Here is a 15,773-nt window from a genome sequence, read left to right on the forward strand (position 1 = left end):
ATGCAAATGCAAAGTTAAAAAAAAGTGGCTTCAAAGTTCTCAAAACTATAAAATAATCTTAAAGCCTTTCTAAGAGAGATGGGAAACTAACAAATTTGGCAGTTACTATTTAACATTACGGTGAGGAAACTATTAAACTAGCTAATTCCACATTAAGAGGTAGTTGAACAAAATGTTATTTGTACACTGCATTGAGGTCTTTGTGTTTGTTTCCCTCTTTTTTCTTCAAAATGAACTAATCCTATACCAGCAGCTTTCTCTTCTTCCTATTAAAGAAAATCTGTAGGTATAGTTTATTGTACACTAACCCAGCAAAACTTGATTTTAATTCACATTTCTGTGCTGGGGTTTGGAATTTACTAACAAGTGATGCCAAAAGACTTTGCGTTAGAGCCAACAGCTCAGACATGCGAGTTCTAACTCACTGACAAATAGTACCAGCAAACATCTAAAATGTAGAGCCAATAAGAACTCAGAAGATGACTTTAATTAAAAGAAAAAGAAAATCCTTTCTGTTTCTAAAACATCTTAAATTAGTGAAAGTTAATAAACAACAACAAAGAAAAGGTTTCATTTCCAATATTATTAGTATAGTAGCCTGTGGTAAATTATTCAGGATCTATGAAATAAGGTTAGCTAGATGAAAACTAGAAAATGACTCAAACACATATGATTTTATTTGTTGTCCCCACAATTTGGGGGGGAATATGTGGGTGGGGGGACAAGACAGGGAAAAGGCCTTCAGTGCACCCAATTAGGAGACGAAATGAACAAATACTTGAATCTATAATCCCGTGAAGTTTTATGATCTTAAAACAAAAACAAAAACAAACAAAAAATGGTGCTATGAGTATCCATTTTTCCAAAGCAGAAAGTTCCTAAGTTTCATACTGTTTCTTATGTGTTAAAGTATAGAATTAAGACTATTTGAAAGGATTTATAAGTATATGAAAAGGCTCAAATAATTTTAGCTCAATTTATATTATCCAATTATTATTTTTAATAAAGAGTCATTGCATTTCTTCTTTATATAAGCTGAAGAATATATGTCTATACAAACTGAGGGCCTCAACCAGGGTCCTTAATAGCTACTGACAGCAAGACTTATTTAAATGGCTTTTTAAAAATAATTAAATGATTATATGACAATCTTTTTTAGTTCTTAGATGTTACAGGTAAAGCATAAACACAACTTTATTTCAGCATGATATTTGAAAGCAAGTGTATATGGTAAACCATTGCAAATGAAATATTAAGTCCCATCCTTCCCTGATAATACCAAATGATTACATTGCACAAACTGATAACTTTGTATTTTTTTCTCTAAAAAGAATAAGCCAATATTAATGACCTCTCTACAGTTTTCCAATTTGCCAAATGAGTAAGACCATAATAAATTAAAATTCAATTCCATTGTTCACCGTACAAATAAACTAACTTTTAATTATCCTTAATTAGCCATTCTGTTTCAGTTCTGATTATAACTGGGATTCCCACATACATTTGTTTTTGGTGATACTCTCCTCTCCAGCTGTTATTTCGAAGTAATTTCATAGTAATATTTTTGCAAAATTAAAAGATTTGCCAGCTGATATGGAACCCCAAATTCAGAATCATTTTAACAACTTTCAAAAATGTTTCCCTATTAGGTAAGAAGAAAATATAAAGTAGAATATTTTATATCTCCTTACCATTTGTATTCATTTATGCAGATAAGACTAGAGCGTTATCAGTTACTGGCTTTAAGATGCAAAATTGTAAAACAATAGTGAAGCTGAGCTATGCTTAGAAAAGGTTAAACCAAATAAAAGGAAAACAAAGATCCATTAAAAAAGCAAACTCAGATTCCCAAAGATGCAGGAGAGACAATATGAAGGTATAATATAAAGGCTAATCTCAGAAAACTTTCCTCTTATAAGAAACTGAGAATGGAACCATTATACAATTTCTATTATTCATCCTCCAACTGGGGGGTGAGGGTGAGAGGTTTTCTAGAATTCCTAATTGAAAATATGTGAGAGTTTAAAAGTTAGAAAAAGACAAAGAAAAAGAAAAATTAACCCTAATCTTTAAAATACAACCCACCCCAGGATAACCATAAAGTAAGCAAACTGATTTTACAGAGGTTTTCATAAAATCTACCCAAGAGAATTTAATCAATATTGTTAAAACAAAAACCATGTTCAAATTCATGGTTAATACATATTTCAACATAAACTGTATTCAGAATACTTGAGTAGTAAATTTATAACATAATAATGCAACTGAGCTATGAACCTATATGTAAGAAAAAAAAGAAAGTTTTATAGTTCTGTGCATGACTTCACAAAGAGTATTTAATATAATTAATGTGCTATTGTGCAACATATATCACCCATGTACATTTTTGTATCCTAAATTTGGGAGAAAGAAGTACGCTATGGAACTGTATTCATGTCACTTGTGAACAATGAAATTATATTTAAAAAAATACATTGCTATTTTCTGTCCAAAGTTTATTTACATTTCATTGGCTAATTCTAAACTTGGCATGAAAGCTGTTCCAGGGGTTAAATGGAAAAAAGTAATGAAAGATGAGCCCAAGTCTCACAAAAATAGAAGAGTTTTACTTGATATTGATAACATTCCAAAATATATGAATTCTAATTTGGTCTAATATTGCAACCACTGTCCAAATCAAATAGTAGTCCAAGACCTCTATTAAGTGCATTTATTAAAAATCTAATGTTAGTGTAATACTACTCTGACATTGTGATAACCATTATCCTTGCAAGTCATTGAAACATGCATCACAGACACGAACAGGCTTCTTGGAAGAAGGAGTTAAGGCATTTTTGGCTGAACACTCAGCACAGAAGATATTTCCACATTGTCTGCAGTGATGCTGTAAATGACAAAAATTAAACAATTTCAAGCATAAAAACTATACCAAAAGCATTATGAAACTATAAGACTACTGCAGACTGTACTGTGAAGGTATATTAATTTTCAAGTGATTAGTATATTATTTAATAATAATACCATTTCAGTATGTCAATTTAATCCCTTAATCTGAGTGTTTCCTATTTACCAGATACTATGCTAAACATTGTATATGGCATTTATCATGGAATTCTCAAAAGAACCTTAAGAGGCATCTAAAAAATAATAAAGCATCTCATCCTACCAGGTGCAAACCATTCCTATTTGCCAAGTGTTTTAGGCATAATTTCATCAATAAGAATATAAACCTGAAACATAACATGGTATTATTTAGAAAAAAACCTTTTTTAATCTCTGCTTTTTCTTTAAAAGAATCCAATGATGACTAAAACATATGAGTTTAATCCTGGCCCACTGGTTCAGAAAATGATTATTCCAGAGAGTAACTCAATAGAAAGGCAATGACTAAATCTAAAACTAAAATCGAAACACATATGCTGATCAGAAACTATACTGCATAAAATTTAATGATTCTATATAGCTGTAAAGTAAATCAACAAATAGAAAATGTTTTTAATCTGTCAAATGCAAGATTATGCTGATGGTTAAAACATTAATTGATACTGAGAAATAAAATTCAGAACCATAGCAATATGAATAAAATAATTTACCCGTCTCACTGTTACTGAAAAGCCTTTCCCACAGGCCATACAGTTTTGTACTTCATTGTCTTCAGCCCATTTCCTATTTAACGCTTGTGTGTGTTTGATCTATTAAAACAAACAAACAAACAAACAAACAAAAACAAGTGCCTGTACATATAACATTCAACATTTTGAAGAATGATGCATAATTTCTAATTTGGTGCCCAACTTTTATAAAATTTTGACTTATAGGCACCATGGGATAAAATTTTAAATATCCAAAATACTTTGGTCATTTTCCATCATCAAAAGTTGCTAAATTCTTAAGTCTGAATGACCAAAAGAAATAAAGTAAATCAAATTTTAGTCCTCAAAGGCACTGGTAATTTCTAATCCTTAGTGATTTCCCATCCATTCTAACCTTAATGATCAATCCTTTCTGGGCACGAAGCCCATCACTTCTTTATCAAATAGTGACTCAACTATTCCTTGATGTTTCTGAATTTTCCCAGTACTGACAATTCATGAATGACAAGGCTTTCTCACTAATCCCAGGGTTCTCTCAGACAAATTCTTTATCCCTTTTATTTAACTATCCATAACACACACAATACCGCTACAAAGAAAGTAACCATTCAAAAGTATTTACTAAATATCGGAGATTTCTTTTAAAGACTGAAAATGTGCTTTTCCCTAAGAGTCAATTCTAGACTGAAAAACAGCCTCACGTTACCAGATGACTTACTTGAAGGGACTGATTTTCTCTGCCCAGTTCCTGCACTGCTGCAGTGGTATTATCCAGCTTTCTTTGCAATTCTAGGACTTTGGTTTGAAGCTTTTCTATTTCACCTTCTCCTTTAAGGCATCTAGAATAGATTGCAAAGAGATCATTCAATTTTTTTAATGATAAAGATCCTTCTAGAACATACATAATAAACTACTTCAGTAACTTCAAATATAATACATGAATTTCAACTATCTGACTGCTTTAAGGGTTAGTTTTTAAATGGCTACATAAATACATACAGGACCCATGCATTTTTCTCAAGACTTGTATTTTTTAAAATGTGGAAAAAGACCATCTTTTTGCCACTTAGAATGGAAATAAACTAATTTGACTAGACATCAATCACCTTTCTAGTAGTGCTCTCCTTTCATCCTGATTATTCTGAACTGTGGCTTCTAACACTGCAATTTCACCCCGTAAGTCGTCCGTCTGTTTCTCGAGCTCACTGACTCTCCGTTGACTGGACTGCCACTCCTTCTTTACAGTCCCTAAGTTTTCATTTAATGCTGTAATCTGCATGGTAAGTTTAGCTTCATTTTCTTCATGCTTTTTCATTCCTATTTCTTTTTCTTTTATTTCAGAATGCTGAAAAAGGAAGAACAGTGAGAAAAAAAACCCATTACAAAAGTAATGCAAAATAAATTTAATTAGCTACTGAATTTAAAATATTGGCAACATAAATAATATTACTTTTTCAGGAAAGAAGGCAGGAGAATGTATTTCATTTTACACTAATAAAACTAATTCCAAAAACATCTGTGTAATCTGAACTGGCTCAAGGCCATTATGCTGAAATGATGGTCCGCAAGCATCTTTAACACCAATGAACATACAGCAATTTGAGATATTTTCCTTTTCTCACTAGCGCAGAGGAAGAACACATAGTTAAGGATAGCAAAGGGCCCTGGACGCAAAGCTGGCTTATCCGTCTCAAGTTCCACATGCATCTTTTTGTCTATCAACCTGCCAAAAACCGAACAAAACAAAACAAAAACAAAAAAACAAACAAAAAATACAAACCCCTCAGATCACTGTGTGAACTTGAAATTGCAAACCTTCAACTAAAACATTCAGCATTCAAGTTACGAGGGGGGATATCTGGACTTAATTCAATAGAGGAAAGCCAGATGCTTCCCATTTTGGCATGCACAATTTAGGGAAGGAAAAGTAGACTTTGGTCATCAAAATTCCAAACTGAAGTTTCCGTTCTCCCTTATCAACATTCACTTGGACTAAACAAATGAGTTCAACATCATTAGCAATCCATGCCATTTACCTCAACCTACACAATTGTGGATTTGTTTGTTTTTCTGGCACTGAAAGGTTTTCATTTTTTTGAATTAAGTTTTATTGAATTTTTATTTATATAAACCAAAATATAATTACAGACTAAAATATTTCCAATACATGCCAGCTCTTTAAATAAATCAGATCTCTTTTCTCAATCAAAAATTAAAATGCTAGGTAAGAGCATTTAAATCCTAACTTCTAAGAAAAATCCTCTGTTATTGGATTGACTTACAAAATCAATCTCAAAACACACTCCCCACCATAAAATTACTGACCAGTTTAGCTTCCTTTTCAGTAAATTCTTTCTTCAGTTCTTCTTCTTCCTTTTTCACCTGTTCTTTTAGCATTTGCTGGTTTTTCTTCTCCTGCTCAAGGGTTGCCTTCAAGGAATCTACTTTCCCTTGAAGTTCTAATTTCTGCTGAATCAAAAGCTGCTTGGCATCCTTGAGATTTGTTACCTCCTATTGAAAAAGGCCAAAAGTAAATCATCCTTTATGGTAAATGTTTCCAAATGTAGCTGAAATTTAGACAAGTTATCATAACAATACATACAATATGAGTTTTAATCTCTCCTCTTAGGAGATCCTTAAAGTTCACTATTTTAAACAATTGGTTTAAAAGATGAAAGATTATTTACTTCCTGCTCAATAAACATTTAGATTCAAGTAATAACTTTACATGCATATTTTGATTCAATTATGGAAAAACTCCTACCCCCTATTTTCCCTTTCTTCACTTAGCCAGCATTCATTGGTCACTGCTTAGGCATCACACACTGTGTTAGTTTTTAAGAAGACATATAGAGATGAATTATATACATTACCTGCTTTACGGAAGTCACAGTATATAAGAATATAATGATATAAAGAGATAATTAATTATAAACCAAAATGATAACTATATTGTTAGACATAAAAGGTAGTGAGAGCACTCAAGAGAGAATTTAACCTTTCTCTAAGAAATTTAATAATTTTTTACAAAGCAAATTATAGACAATTGGTTTTTTCAACTGACATCCTATTATTCTTATGACAGGAAAAATGTTCAGAACAGATTATTAAAAATTTTAGGAAAGAAAAACAATTGAAAAAACACAATCCCATAAAAATCTTAGTTTTAGACTCTATTTTTTAGCTTACTATCTATAAACATCATTTTCTAAATCAATAGCTCTTCTTTTTTATTTTTTGAAGTAGGCTCCATGTCCAGCATAGAACCCAAGGTGGGGCCCAAACCCGTGACCCTAAGATCAAGACCTAAGCTGACACCAAGAGTGGGATGTTTAACCAACTGAACCACCCAGGTGCCCCCCCAACTTTTAAAAAAATTTATTTATTTAATTAGGCTCTACAACCCAGTATGGAGCCCAATAGAGGGCTTGAATTCACAACCCTGAGATCAAGACCTGAGCTGAAATCAAGAGTAGGACACTTAAATCAACTAAGCCACCCAGGTACCCCTAAATCAATAGCTCTCTTGATTATCATCTCAACAAATCTAAACTTTTAGAGTTACTTTGCTTTATTCAGTAAGCTGAAAACATAAGTAACATAGTTTCAATATATGTATATAGATACTATGCAGCACAACAGTGAGAGCATTTGTCAAAATGATGAAACAACACATCTGGCACATAGTAGGTTTCCAATAATGTATGTATTTTTTAATTTAAATGACAATAATACAGTACAGAGGGAAGAACAATGATTATTTTAACATACCTTTATGCTTTCTTGCTTGTGGGACTTGAGTTCTTCACTCAATTTAACAATTTCTTTTTCCTGTCTACACTTAATTTCCTCTATCTCTGCCAATTTAGATTTTTCATTTACTAGTTCTTTCTCTTTCAGTGACTGTAGAAAAATAATTTATTAAAAAGTAATTTTAAAATACTTAACTGAAAATCAATGTAATAAAATAACTACAACTATTTATGATACTGTCTCTGCCCCTTTCTACCTAAGTTAACTTGAGCAAACTACTTACCTTCACTTGCCTCTGTGTCATTATTTATACAATGTGAACAACAGTAAGATCTTTATAAGCATTAAATAGTTAATGTTAATACCATAAAATGAATAGTGTCTGGCCAAAGTAAGAACACTATAAAATTTAGCCAAAACTACCATTCTTTAATGCTGTTATTATTACTATTATTACCAGAAATATCTTCATTTAAGGCACCTACGTAGTGATATTACATATTATCTAATTTGATATTTATACTAAATAGCTCTTTTTAATCCTCATTTGATAATAAAGGAACAAAGGTTCAGAGAAGTTAAATAAGCTATTAGCGGTGCAGTCAAAACTGTAACAAAGTCTGACTGATCCAAAGCCCTTGTAACTAAAGGCCTATATGCTATAGTTGTCTCAAAATTTTCTAAACTTGAGGCACGAATCATGAATATCACGTCAGCTTCAAACTCCCACCCCAACAAAAACATCCCCCATTTTTTTAAATTAAAGAGACTTTCAAGAATTGCACAATTAAGATATACCAATGAATTTCTGGAATTGTAAACTTCAGAATGATATCCTATCAGCTGATAAAAATAATGTGATTTCAACTATGAAGCCAGAAATAAAATGCTTCCTAGAATCCAAATTTCTCTTTCATATAGTACTTTAACTGACTTTTAAAAGTATTGGTCATATAATAGAAGGCTTTCAACTCTATAATTTAGCACATTTATGTAAAATATACTCGAACTTCCCTTAGAAAGACCTGGCTCTGAATTCTAAGAATTATAAGCTAAGCATTACTTCTAGACCTTTTTCTTTCATTCACACACTAGAAAATGTTATATGAGATAGTTGTGGAGCTATAACACCTGTTTTTAAATAACCAGAGGTCCATGGTATGAAAAAGATTTATAAAACTAAAAAGAGCAAAAAGAAAAATGAGTAGAAATGATAAAGGAGCTATTAAGAGTACTTCATAGCATCAAAAATCCAATGATCACAAGTATTGTATCAGACACCAGAAGTCCATCTAAGGAGAGCTGCTGCTGAAGATAAAGGTGACTCCTATATCAGGTAAGAGATTTGACTAGATGATTTCTAAGGCCATTGTAACTCTCAGATTCTAGATTTAGTCAGAAAATGAAATACCTTTTCTTTCTGGACATCTTGTAGTGTTTTATACTGCTCCTTCAACTGCTGTTCTTTCTTTGCTGATTCCTGCTCCAATGTAGCCTTGGCAGTTTTGAGTTCTTGAATCAATTTATTTTGGTTTCCAATTTGATTTCTGTTTGAAATCAAGTCCTCCTGTGCTAGAGAAAGCTTCTCTTCTACAGACTTATAAAAACAATTTCCCCAAATTATTATATGCCTTTTTTTTTATTTTAGCAAATTTCAACAGAAACAACAGTTAGCATAAGCACAGTAGGAAGCAATATACTATAAAAAGATAGCTTGTTATGCCTTTCAGTAACATTAGGTAAAAAAGAAAGAACACTAGACAACTCTCTTAACTCTCCTGCCTATGGAGAACAGTTTAGTGTAAAATATTTAATAAAACTGAAGCAATTCCAAAACCTTTAGAAATCGCCTATAAGTATTACTGGCTAAGTGGTATTAAGGAATATTATTTAAGAAGGGACTGTATTAAACACACTCAGAATGAATATATATATATATATATATATATATACACACACACACACATGTATATGTGTGTATACATATATATACACACATATACGTGTGTGTGTGTATATATATATTTATATTATGTGTGTGTGTGTGTGTATATAATTAGAAGATATGGGGAGACATGAAAAAAAGCAATTTAAAAGGAGATATAGTTAAATGCTACATTACATATATATATGTCTTATAGGAACTATGATGTCCCGTGACATGCTGAAATTTTAGTAAACAGAAAGGGTTTTTGTCATGGAGTGAAAAAAACTATATTTCACATCTGCTAACCTGATCAAGTGAATCAAAAGAATAAACTCTACCAGACATCTGGGGCTCTATTTCTGACAAGGATATTAGCCCAGCCTCTTAACTTCCCATCTACGTGGTAGTAGTGTTGTTGGTCAACACTGCCCATAGTTATTGACTGTTCCAAAGCCCAAATATTTTGTGAAGACAAAGCTAGTGAAAAGGGAAAACTTTTTGACCTATTAGGTTTCATTTTGGAGTAGATATGGCAACATGTAGGTAATGGAAAATGGCAGGAATCTTGACACTCTCAGTTGCAACTATAAAATATCAGCAGAGAAGAAAAGGAACTCTAAGATGCTCTCCCACCATCTGGAAGAAGTTCATCTTTCTTATTCTGGAGATACAGTTCCTTTGAACAGGAGGCAGAAGATATAATCTAGCAAAGATCCCTGCGGGCAAGGCTCAGCTATAGTAAGCATTCAGTGAAAAAAAAAAATAGATGAAAAATTTTAAAATGAAGACTTTATTTAAGGAGTTCTCAAGCTTCCTGAAAGAGAAAGTTTATTCCTTACACATAAATCCAGTTCAAAAGTCTTTCTGATAAAAATGAAATTTCGATTTTCAATGGCTTTTAGTGAACACTAAAAATTCTAAGGCTCCCTTTTTCAAAAATCTTAAAGTCATGAGTCCTTCACTAACCAAGCAGCTAACCATTAATTGAGTGTACTCCTAAGGTAGACAGGGAGGTAAAAGACAGTGCTTAACTTAAAGAAGTTGATTCTGTAGCCTGAAGAGCAGAACCAGTATGTAAAATGGAAGCTGTATGTGCTAGGAGAGCATTTGCCATGCATCAAATGAACAGAAAAACAATGAACTCCATCTAGAATGTGTTTACAGAAGGCTCCATGGTACATGTGAGAACTGGCATAAGCATCACAAAGGGATTTCAAGTAAAAATAACAAAATTTGACAAAGCCTAGCCCATACAGTTTACAGCAATTGTCAGCCAACAGAGGTCCTAATCTAACACTAAAGAATACCGAGGCTCGCTAGAGCCTGTAGTTAACAATCTCTACCCAAAAGAATTCCAAAGTGCCCATGGTATAAATAACATCCAATAAAAATTTAAATTCCCAAAAACCCAGTGACTAAATGTTTAAAGTCAAGCTCAAAATTTTCACTATTCTTTTCAGAAGATGCCAAGACATGTTACTCTGTCTTGTCTCTGAATATTCATCTCTGCCATTCAGTGATAATACTGCCATGCATTTATCTTTCTTGTTGAAGGCCACATTATTTTCATCTGTTCAGCATCTCTTCCCTTAGAGAACTCCCCCTCCCACTGAATGGTTTTGTGGGCCTATCATTAAGCCACTTACTCCCACAAATCCCTGAGCAGATCAGCTACCAACCTTGACCCTGAATACCGCAATCACATTACAGTAGTGTAGCTGAAAAGGAATTTCTGCAGTGTTCTGTGGTAGCTACTGTTCTTGTCTGCCCAAGAATTTTTCCTTTCTTCTTTCAAAATAAAACTTAAAATTTTATTACTTCTTCTTGATCCCTGATTAAATGACATAAGGAATGGTATAGGCTAAAGGTTTATATTTAATTCTAAACTTATTATCCTAGAATTTTTGCCTCACTTGGGATACAAAATTTAAATTAAATTCCACTTCTACCTTCCTTCAACAGTAAAGACTAGCACACAGCATAGCCAATTAATTTGAAAAATCTAGTCAACAAACATAAGTATTTCACAAACAATCCAGCAGATGGGGCTAAAGGCATAGATCAGGCAGCCTGTCTTCCATTCTACTGGTATCTTGAAGCACACGACCAACCCACAGATGGCAGCCTAGACTCAGGTAGGTGTCATGTTACAAAGTTCTCAACCTCTCCCTTCTCACTTCTATGCAGTAAGATTATATAACATTCTTGAAGCAAAAAAAATAATAATAAATAAATAAATAATGGCTAATAACCATCTCTTATTCTGGTCCATAAGTATCATTTGAAGTTCTCTAGGAATTTTTCTTTTAACTTCCTAAGTAATTCAGATACTTTGGGAAGCATGAATAATAGAATTAAGCAATATTCTATTTTATATTTAAAAATCCTAGTGAAATAATGATAAAAGAGTATAGGGCTATGAATTAGAAGAACTGAGATTTAATCATGGTTCTGTTATTGGGCAGCTCTAGGACTGTCACAAACCACACCAGACCTCAGTCTCAGCTGCAAAATGATGCTTTGGAATAGAGGATCTATCCATGCCTCTTAACAGTTGAGAAACTCCTCAGCAGCCTTATCCCTATGCCTTTCTCTTCTTGTCCAAACATTTGAATTTTTCTTTCAACATATAAAATTATTAGTAGCTGATATAATTTTCAAGCATAATAAAAACAGCTGTTAGCTTAAAGAATATTGACCTAAGAGATCTAAGTCCTGTTACCATGTCATGCTTTTGGGTAAATAATATATCTGCCTGAAAAAAACAAAAACAAAAACAGTGTGATTTCTATAGGACTTGTGCAATCAATCCCTAAGCTTCATGTGCTTGATCAGCTGAACATCCTTCTAATTCATCCACATTCTCATCCATACTGTTACTGCCCAGGCCACCATCACATGTACCTGGACTCTGCCAAGCGTCCTCTCCACTCTCCACACTCAGCCCTGCTGCTCCACAATGCATTCCTTATCCTCCACCAGTCACTGGCCTACCCTACAGATCCGAGCATAGCTTTTCTGTGGTCCCTACTGCCTTTAGGATAAAGTCCAAACTCTTCCACAGACCTTCCCTGACTTTCAATAATGTTACAAAGAAAAAAATACCAATAATATAAAGCTACTTAGAGAGTACATCAAGTTAAGACTTTCTAAACATCAGATGGTATTTTTTTCTTGTAACAACTCAGCACTAGGAAAATTCTTTGACCCAAGTTTCCTATTTCTTTGTCAAATCATTAATTACCACTAGTTCCTTCAGTTCCCTTGTGGCCTGTCTGTATTCAGTCCTCTGGTTTCACCCAGTCTCCCTCATTCATCTTTTCTGCTCCATCCTCTTGAATTTTAAGCCCAGTCTAATCAATTAACACCTTGATTAATGGAATTTATGGAGAAAGGGAGAGAGCCTCTTAATTAATCTCCCTACCTAATTTACCCAGAACCAATCCAAGCTGTCTATAAACCTCTTTCAGGTTAAGTTGTCCAAAGTACTATTTTCTTCATATTATTCCTTTGCTTGTACTCTGCGTTTCCACCCCCTTCCCAAATATAAAGTCCAATCATTCTTGTTAGGCATCTAAGATACTTCATGATTTGATCCCAATCTTTTTTAACTTAACCTCCAAACCCACAACAGCATGCTAGCCTCCTGGCTCTGCTCATTTCCACTGCAGCACCTTTTCTCAAACGTGCCAGAGTTAAATAACCTTTCTTAGGACTCTCTATATATTCAAATACTATATAACCTTGAGAACCTGTTCAAATTTTACCTCCTTCTTAAAGCCTTCCCTATAACAGCTTATGGTAACGTAGAGACATACTATATCTATACATATTATATATAAATATCCTGTGATTGTCAACAAAATTTTTCAATAATGTATTTTAAATTAAACAAAAAAAGCCAAACAGGAAAAAAAGAAAAAGCATAGTATTTCACCATGACAAAAAGAGAAAGAAAGAGAAAGACAACTAGCTGGATCATCTGGGAGATGTTCCATTTACCTTAGAGAACTCATACCTTACTGCTACATAAAAATGATCCTTTTCCCACATTCTTCATTTTAATAAACATGATACTTTAATCAAATAGTACTGTCAGGAACAAGGTTTCCATATATGTTTAGGTTATTAAGTTTACTTTGAGCTAAAATCTCCTAATTTTAATCATTAGATATTCTGGTAGTCTTGGGAAGTTGACCAATATATAAAGCTAAAGTCAATATTGCCTGACAACCAACAGTAAAATTGCTTGCATTTTCAAAAATCCTTAGATTTTCCTAATAAAGTCCTTTTTTTTAAATATTTTTTAAATTAAATTAATTAACATCTAATAGACTACTGGTATATCCTTAGATTTTTCTAATAGAATCCTTTTTATTTTTTTTATATTTTTTAAATTAAATTAATTAACATCTAATAGACTATTGGTTTCAGAGGTACAGGTCTGTGATTCATCAGCCTTATATGATACCCAGTGCTCATTAAATCACATGCCCTTCTTGATGTCCATCATCCAGTTACCCCATCCCTCCAACCTCCTCCCCTTCAGCAACCCTCGGTTTGTTTCCTATGATTAAGTCTCTTATGGTGTGTCTCCCACTCTGGTTTCATCTTATTTTATTTTTTCCTCTCTTCCCCTATGACTGTTTTGTTTCTTCAATTCCATATATCAGTGAGATCATTCAGTAACTGGCTCTCCCTGTTTGGCTTATTTCACTTAGCATAATACCCTCTAGTTCCATCCACGGTGTTGTAAACGTCAAGATTTCATTTTCTGATGACTGAGTAGTATTCCATTGTATATATATACTACATCTTCTTTATCCATTCATCTGCTGATGGACATCTGGGCTCTTTCCATAGTTCGGCTATTGTGGACATTGCTGCTATACACGCTGGGGTGCAGGTGCCCCTTCAAATCACATTTGTATCTTTGGGGTAAATACTCAGTAGTGCAATTGCTGGGTCAGGGGTAGCTCTATTTTCAACTTTTTGAGGAACCTCCATACTGTTTTCCAGAGTGGCTGCACCACTTGCATTCCTACCAACAGTATAAGAGGGTTCCCCTTTCTCCACATCCTCAAAGACCATCAAACAGCAGTCCTTCTTAAAAATTACCTTTTTACGTAAAGACAGCAAAGTCTTTAGATAAGCTTAAAATATAGCAGTTAACATACTTCCAAATTATTTTACTGTTACAGATGTTATTTTTAAATTGCCTATATTTACATATATATGTTGTAATAACATAAAATAATTTAATTTTTAAAAAGCATGTAACTCCAAAAATAATAATTTAATAGAAAACAATCATGATATTCCATAAATACTAACATTCTCTTGCCATCTGGACTCAGTCATTTAATGAATGTCTATAAACAACTTACTCCATTTTTGTAATATATTTTACTATACCTTAAGATCTTGCCTCGTGGCAAGAAGCTCAGATTCCTTCCCATAGAAGTCAGACTGAAGCTGTTTTAGATTTTCCTGACTTTTTTCATAGGTATTTTGTAACACTGACATTTTCTCTTTCTCTGCTGCAAGTTCCCGGGCTGCTTGTGTTGAATGCTGCTGTAGTTTACTCTCAAGCTCTGTCTGAAACATACAATAGTCATTTAGAACAGTTGCATACAGAAAACCAGTTACAAATATAAAATGAAATCTACACAACTAAGAAGATTCCCAAGAACAAGTTCAGTAGTATTTATGCCTGAAAATTCTACTTTAATAAAGAGTAACTCACTTACCTTATAGTTTCAAACTTAAAGATGTACAAAATACAAAATCCAGCAAGTCCCAATTTAAAAACCAAAAAATAAAAAAGCATTAAATACAGAAAAAAAGCATTTCACTGGGAAGTATCGATATCTCAGGAGACTGAGAGTAACAGCCACATTCTGACAGAAGATGCAGTGTTAGATGCTTTAGAAGACATAATTTAAGGTTGAACTAATGGAAATTTCTACATGAAAGAAATGAAAAGTCCTTATTGTATTAAAGTACATCATATCTACTCCTTGAAATTCCAGAGTAACTTGGAAAATTTCTACAGGTCATCTTTATTAACAGCAAGGCAGAAAAAGGAAATCTTGCAAAGGCCTGACTCCTCCAAACTCTAAACTTGTCTTTAGTCTTTAAGAAGAATCAGGAGATATGTACAAATTATGACATAATTAAGATATATGTGTGTACAGTATGAAAATAAGCACTTGGCTTTTAAAATAAATACACAACTTCAGTGAAACTTCTGTTGAAATGCCCAATGACCCCTTGCTCCAAAACCCAACATTCATGTCCTTGTGCACCTCTTACTTAACCTCCCAGCAGTACTTGAAATAGCTGATATGTTCCCTCCTACAAACATTTTTCAACCTGGTTTCCAGGGCACCTCATATATTAGGTTCTCCACCTATCTCATTGGTCATTCCTTCTTTAAATCTTTTACTAGTTCCTCTTCTTTTGTTTGATCTCTAAATATTCTAGGACCCCAGGATTCT

General features: G+C 33.2%; 1 protein-coding gene across 3 annotated transcripts in view; it reads right to left on the minus strand.

Moving 5' to 3' along the window:
- Positions 1 to 1,619: 1,619 nt before the first annotated feature.
- Positions 1,620 to 15,773, minus strand: part of EEA1 (early endosome antigen 1) — a 124,869-nt gene continuing 110,715 nt past the window's right edge. For 2 of the 3 annotated variants that reach the window (XM_032874212.1, XM_032874214.1), the window contains 8 exons: positions 14,689 to 14,871; positions 8,758 to 8,943; positions 7,365 to 7,496; positions 5,919 to 6,104; positions 4,700 to 4,938; positions 4,312 to 4,432; positions 3,594 to 3,692; positions 1,620 to 2,884 (listed from right to left, as the gene is read on the minus strand). In XM_032874212.1, the coding sequence (XP_032730103.1) occupies positions 2,762 to 2,884; positions 3,594 to 3,692; positions 4,312 to 4,432; positions 4,700 to 4,938; positions 5,919 to 6,104; positions 7,365 to 7,496; positions 8,758 to 8,943; positions 14,689 to 14,871 (1,269 nt within the window). In that variant the 3' untranslated portion in view covers positions 1,620 to 2,761. The remainder of the gene's footprint in view (positions 2,885 to 3,593; positions 3,693 to 4,311; positions 4,433 to 4,699; positions 4,939 to 5,918; positions 6,105 to 7,364; positions 7,497 to 8,757; positions 8,944 to 14,688; positions 14,872 to 15,773) is intronic. The other variant, XM_032874213.1, reaches the window with a different exon arrangement.

The sequence above is a fragment of the Lontra canadensis genome, unplaced genomic scaffold (genome assembly GCF_010015895.1).
Source record: "Lontra canadensis isolate GAN:19392208 unplaced genomic scaffold, GSC_riverotter_1.0 scaffold52, whole genome shotgun sequence".
Classification (NCBI taxonomy): Eukaryota; Metazoa; Chordata; class Mammalia; order Carnivora; family Mustelidae; genus Lontra; species Lontra canadensis.